This window comes from Sinocyclocheilus rhinocerous, unplaced genomic scaffold (genome assembly GCF_001515625.1).
Source record: "Sinocyclocheilus rhinocerous isolate Xijiao unplaced genomic scaffold, SAMN03320098_v1.1 scaffold2245, whole genome shotgun sequence".
NCBI classification, from domain to species: Eukaryota; Metazoa; Chordata; class Actinopteri; order Cypriniformes; family Cyprinidae; genus Sinocyclocheilus; species Sinocyclocheilus rhinocerous.
In genome coordinates, this window is record NW_015637544.1 from 198,108 (window position 1) to 205,384 (window position 7,277).

General features: G+C 37.8%; 1 protein-coding gene across 1 annotated transcript in view; it reads right to left on the bottom strand.

Annotated features, from left to right (window-relative positions):
* mycbp2 (MYC binding protein 2) overlaps positions 1 to 7,277 on the bottom strand; it is a 132,058-nt gene that overhangs the window by 93,030 nt on the left and 31,751 nt on the right. Inside the window, exons 10-11 of the mRNA XM_016564075.1 lie at positions 4,341 to 4,479; positions 4,143 to 4,219 (exon numbers count right to left, since the gene is read on the bottom strand). Of these exons, the coding sequence (XP_016419561.1) occupies positions 4,143 to 4,219; positions 4,341 to 4,479 (216 nt within the window). The remainder of the gene's footprint in view (positions 1 to 4,142; positions 4,220 to 4,340; positions 4,480 to 7,277) is intronic.

Below are 7,277 nucleotides of genomic sequence, written 5' to 3' on the forward strand. Positions count from 1 at the left end.
GTGCCGCAGCATAAATGGCTGCCCACTGCTCCGGGTGCGTGTTCACAGTGTGTGTGTTCACTGCTGTGTGTGTGCACTTGGGGAGAGAAAATGGCTAATTGGGCCCAATTTGGACATTTTCACTTAGGGGTGTACTCACTTTTGTGGCCAGTGGTTTAGACATTAATGGCTGTGTGTTGAGTTATTTTGAGGGGACAGCAAATTTACACTGTTATACAAGCTGTACACTCACTACTTTACATTGTAGCAAAGTGTAATTTCTTCAGTGTTGTCACATGAAAAGATATAATAAAATATTTACAAAAATGTGAGGGGTGTACTCACTTCTGTGAGATACTGTATATATGAAAACTGACACACACACATACACACACACACATAGTTTTTTATTAATATTATGAACCAGTTTTTAATTATATACTTTTAGTTTTTCATTTATTTTCAGTTATTTTGTTGTGTGTTTTTGTCCTTGTTAGTTGTTTTTGTTTCTTTTATATGTGTCAGTTTTCATTCATTTTTATTTAATTTGTAGTTTTATTTTAGTACATCAAGTTAAACAATTAAAATAAGAAATGTTGCCTTGGCAACTTGCTGAAATTAAGTATCTTTTTTATATTTTACTTGTTTATTTCAAGTAATGAAAATGGTTGTTTTATGGTTTAGTTTCAGGTTTAGTCACTACAATAACACAGAAACACACACACATAATGATATTACTGACTATTTAAAACTAATTTTAGTAAAGCGCTCTGTAAACTTAGAGGTCATTAATGAAGTATAGTGTTACAGTATTTAAAAACAAAAATGTGTCATTTTGGAAGCTAATACTGCACTTCTGGAATGGTAAACACAATAACTACAATCAATGATGACAGAAAACTCACGTCAGCATTTCTGCAGTCCATTAATGTACGTGTGCGGAAAAACTACATGACCTTTTTTTATTGCAGCCCATGGCGTTTATTAGGAAAGTTGCCCAGTCACGACTCATCCAGGCCTGTTTTTACTGCCACGTTCACTGGACTGGATAATCTCCAGATAAGGTAAAGGGTGAGTTTAGTCTTATAGAATGATAAACCTACAGCGGCTCTCATATCTCATGAGGCCAGGCACACACACACACACACACACACCGCACCTCCCTAAAACACACTCCATCACTACACATCAATGAGACACACCCAGCGTCCATATTTAACTTTTTGCCACACCTGGCAATGGCAGGTCAACTGAGATAATAACCCAGCCATAAATTATTAACCGATATTATTTAACAAAGCCTTTTTTTTCAATTCCTAATCAAGTTAGTTGCCAGATGGCTAAACTGTTTTATGTACTTGCCAAAGCCAATTTGTGCTTGCATTAATTTCTCATTGTGTGTCAGTTTTGGATCCTGGCCACTACCCTGTATTTGTACTGCGTTAGGATCAAGTGTAAATACACACAAGCTGTGCTCACTTTGGCCTCTCAAACGCTCTAGCCTCACCGAGTGTCAAAGAGCCTCGGCGCTCAACTGGAAGGGTAGAATAATCAAATTACTTCCAGTTATTTAAGCATGTGTACAGGCTGCCCTTCTCTGCTGCTGCCGTCGCTTTCACACCAGTGACAGCATCACTGCCATCAGCCCTGCCTGATAGACCTAGTGTAAACCTCACACACTGCCGAAACAAGCAGGTACACACTTACTCACTCACACAACCGCCATCTGATGTAGATTTATGAGGAGTGCAAAATAAATGTGCATATTTAATGGACAGATGATTGTGCACTAGCAGAGGACTACGCTTCAGTGCACTTTTACTACTTGTCAACAGACTCGGTTTTCTAATCACACAAAAGCATTTCTATTACTTCTAGTTTGGATTCACAGTCATTTCCTTACACAAAAATAAATGTATGTATGTATGCATTTATGTATTTATTTTAATATTATTATTATATTTATTATTTATATATTGACTAAAGAAACCTAATTTTAGGACCATTAAGATTTTTTGACAATTTAAAATAAATACAAAAAAAAACGAAAAACCTCAAAATTCTCATTACCATGATGTGTTCACACAATTTACTTTTTACTTATTCGTTTTTTTTTTCATTCACATGGTGATTTTTATTAGATTATCATTAAATGATGAAACAATTTTTAAATTAGCAACTAATTAACTAAAATAAAAATACATAAAATAATACCACAAACACATACAATTTTGAAAAATTGTTAAATCATACACTTAACTGACATGGAAATTAGATCTTAATGCAAAACATTATCATAAACCAGAAGTTGTGACAGACTTCCATACTTTAATACTGTACATTATATACTGTACATTTTCCTACATCAGGAGAAAGTGAACAATATTATAAGTAGTGCTGTCACACGATTAATCGCGATTAATAGCATCCAAAATAACATTTTTGTTTACATAATATATGTGTGTATACTGTGTATATTTATTATGTATATATAAATACAAACACAGAAAAATATGTTACGTTTATATATTAAATATATTTATATATAATATAAAATATAAGAATATGAATATATAAATGTATACACATGCAAATATTTTCTAAATATATACTGTATGTGTGTGTATTTATATCGGGTGTGCCTCACACGTCCTGAAAAGTGAAAGCTGCGGGCTCTTTGATCGCCCCCTGGTGGCTGGCTGCAGTACAGGTCATAAACCCCGCCATCCCCATGTAAACGAATTGAGTCAAAATAAAAAAATGAATTACACTTCCAATACAATTTTCCGAAATATGGTTTTTGTCATTTAAGGTAGTTGTTATCACGCTGATATATGTTAAATTGTTTGTTTTTGTGATAAGTTTGATTTTAGCTAGTAATTTGATGCTATAAAAACGGGGAGTGTCGTTATGGTTGATTGGGTCTGCGGGAGTTTGGGCGGGAGTTCGATACCGCGGCTCCACCTCACGACACTACTGCGCAGACTCCGGCTCCAAACAAATCTCTACTGCGCAGGCTCCAAATGACGTCATTTACTCAATGGCATACTGAGATGCTTTGGCTTCCCTTTTCTATAGTGGAAGGAATAGGAGACGCGTCGTCCATCTTTTTTTACAGTCTATGATTTATATATACATAATAAATATAGACAGTACACATACATATATTATGTAAACAAAAACTTTTATCTTGGATGCGATTAATCGTTTGACAGCACTAATTATAAGATATGGGACTCTGATTAAAGATTACACGGTCAACAAAAGCATATATATACATATTGGATTTCAAGTATATATCATTTTTGATTTCATATTAACTTAATGGTCCTTAAATAGGCTTAGGTTCCAAAATATACTTTCTTAAATCCCTAACATGTTCTTCAAAGGTTTACTGGCATTCAGCCAATCATGGTCTGCTTTATCTTGACTTCTAAGCTGATGCTGTAAATATGCTAGACAGTAGCTGCGTTTACATGGACCCTACTAATCTGATCGTAATAGGACTAGAAGCACAATCAGAATAAAAAAAGTCATATGTAACCACGTCAATCGGATTGAACTGGCCAGATCCGACTAAAATTTTGATCGTATTGTAAGGGGTGGTTTATTCCTTTTGTAATCCGAGCGAGAGGACATGTAAGCACTTGATCGGATTGAAAACCGAAACTGGAAAGTACTGCGCATGCGCAGTGACGTAGAAATAGCGTAATGACATATGACACGCGGAACGAGCTGTTCTTCCTGATGAATACAGTGTCATAAATGAGTGTCCCGTCATTATAAAACTCCCCTTTCACTCAGCGTCTGTAAAGTGGAGCAGGACAAAGTCCCACCAGTCCTTGTTTAAGACTATCATCAACAGACGACTGGTTTTGGGTGCGGGAAGGGGCACTTTTACTGCTTTATAAAGTAAGCAGCACAGCACAACAGTTCATGTGCTGGTCGTCACGCATATCAACCCGATCACTTTATTTAGCGTTCATGTAAACAATACGTTCGGATTCGTCAATCAGAATGAATTCATTCCGATGGAAGCAAAAAGTGTCCATGTAAACGTACCTAGTAGCACTTCCACCACCACATGAAAAGCTCAACACGTATTTCAGACGCAATTAAATACTAACGCAGAGACACTGAGGAATATAGAGAGGTATGTCTACCTTCCCAGATGCCGTTTTCATCAAAGCAAACTCTCTGCCAGCTCCAATCAGGGCTGCTTCCTCATCAAACCCTGTGCCTGAGGACATAAACACACGCCGCAAAAGAGACAACACCAAGTTAGTTCATTTCAACACGCGCTTCCTCTTAAACACTGATGTGCATGCATAGACGTGTGTGCACTGAAGCGCCGCTCTCACTGATGATATGAAGGTCTTTCTCCAGGTCAAAGAGGGAGATGCCACAGGCATGAAGACACTTCCTGGCCAGTTTGAGCTGCAGTTCCTGCTGTAGGGCTGGGTCTGAGCTGGTGGCGTAGATCCGCACCACAAAGCCATCCTAAATAAACCAAAACATACACACAAAAACATTAATCTTCATAAAAACAACATCTGCTTGTCAATGGAAAGTCAATGTTTGGTAGCCAGTGGAAGCATTTAAGCACAATTATATGGTTATTAAACATTTAAGCTGAGCTGCAATAGGAGGTTCTTTAGGAGGGTGATGTGAGGTATCTTTTCATCGCGAAAAACACTTCTTATCCCGGTTAAATATGCAAATTCAGCTACAAGCAAGCGTTTGTAGGTTGATTCCGCTAAAGAGATGTTTTGATTACACTTTATTTTACAGTGTATTTACCCAGGAAAGTACTGGTAGTATACGGTAACTACATGGGTTAAGTTAGGTTTAGGGGTAGGTTCAGGATTAGTACCTAGTTATTTCACATTTATTGTAATTGCTATAAGAAGTACACAGGAACAGAACTGTAAAATAAAGTGCTACCGATGTTTTCAACACATTGTTCTGTTTGTTTGAGCATCCCAGTTAGTTTGACATAGTGATCATGTCTTGAAAAAGCAACCAATGGCGCGAGTTTGAGGCGGGACTATCTGTTGCAGCAATTCTGTTACATTCCTTCTGTCTTGATAAGTTGCCAACCCAAACCGGCCAGAATGCTTTTGCCATGCCGCCACATAGGGACTATATGGGATTTTGCAGTGTCACTCTTTTGCTCACGTCAACTGCAGCCTTTGAATACTTCTTTGAATACATCTTTCTGCTAGTTAGTGAGCTTTATGCACTGTCTGTGACTGATTTACATACGCAGTCATAATAGTGACATTTTAGTGAAATTTCATGGGCAAAAAAAGGCCCATTGTAAATAGTGTAGCGACATATGATGTACATTTCACACAGAAATCACTTTCAAACCAAGCAGCTTTCTAATCGTTGCGTTGATCAACTTGAACCTGTTGCAAAATATAAATGGGGTCATTCGCTCTCGCATGAAATTACTGATTGCACGGATTCCCACTGAAATTACTGGATTTTGCCCACAAAAATTGTCCGAACAACAGTAAATGTGACCGTACTTTAACCCAAATTTCTATGTGTGAATCAGTCCATGGACATGGCTGCTTTTGGACATTCTTCAAACCAGTCTGGTGATAATATGAGGATTCAAATATAACATTTTTAATACCCTCCATTAGGGCTGAACGATTAATTGCATTTGCGATAATATCACGATATGAAAAAACGCGATTTTTCAATCGCAGAGGCTGCGATTACACTCAGTCACGTGACACGTGAGAGTAAAGAGGTGTGTTCGACTTGAAGATCGATCGGTGTATGACATCAAAGTAAGGCGAGAGAAAGCATAAGGAGACGTCCGCGCTCTCTTATAGCTCTCGCAGTACTTTGATGATACACACCTATCGGTCTAGCAGCGCTGCTTCAAGTCGAGCGCGGGCCATCAGCAGAAAAAGAAAAGAAATAAAACAGTAAACAGCCAAAGTACGTAACTTAGAATGGGAGATGGATTGGTTTGTGAAAGCGAAGAGAAAAGCCATAGATGAAGTCGCACAGACCCAGGCAGGTGCTGGTCATTCAAAAGCTAAATGCAGAAAATATGACGAGGCATATCTTGCTCTCGGCTTCACTCACCGTGTCTATACCGGACGCTACAGTTGTCGCGTCGCGCCGCAACAGCTCTACACTGGACGCGACAAAGCGACCGTTGCAAATCATTTTAACTTTGTGTCAGTACGTCATAAATAGAACAAGGCATCAGTTTAATGTCGGGTTTTGTCGCGCCGCATCCAGTGTACACAGCGTCACTGATTATAATGGTTTCTACTGTATTTTGCCGCTCGCGTCCGGTGTAGACACGGTATTTAATTTCGTTGGTGAGGAGGAAAGCCTGTGTGTGTTCTATGCCTTAGCGAACAGCATGAAACCCACAAAAAATAAATAAATAACAGTTAAATAGCAATCGCAATATTGGTAAAAATTAAATCGCAATTAGATTATTTTCCAAAATCGTTCAGCCCTACCCTCCATGAAACCAAAATTTCCAAGCGCCAAAATTGACAAAGACACTGTAAAAGCAATCAATATTCAACAAGCAATTTTATCGAAGTCTGTTCTCACACATTCCATTGACCATATTTGATTAGCTTGGTCAATATTCATACAGGAATAAAAGCTAAATTAAATCTGTTCATCATATTAAGAATCATGTCTCTTCAGAAGATTCATGTGAATTAAACAAGAAAACTGTTCGATTTATAGGTATTATTTTTACGGACTTGTGGAGCATAAAATTTTGGTGTAATGGACTTTCAATAAAGAGACATATCTCTTTCATTTAAAATATCTTCATTTGTGTTTCAGAGAGAAACGAAATCTTGTGGGTTTGGAACGACATAAGGGTGAGTAATTGATGACAATTTTTTGAACTACACCTTTTAAGTTGCTGGTTTGCAGTGTTGCAGTAATGTGGAGTGGACTGCATATTTTCACATTTTGAATTTCCTAATGCTTTTTGTTTGTTTTTATTACAAACAGGAGCCTAGAGACTAGGGCTGTGCATCACCAGCAAAGTCACGATACGATACGTATCACGATACAGAGGCCACGGTATGATACGTATCACGATACATGACTGCACACCATTTTATTTTTTTTATTTTTTTTCTACACCATTTTAAACGGTGTTCTTGTATTCAAATTAAGCGCGGTCCACTGCTGCACACGTGCCACAATATCGATACAGGGCCTGCTGTATCTATCCTCCTATCGTCAAATCTCTGTGACGATACATCGTCGTATCGATATTTTGAACACAGCACTAC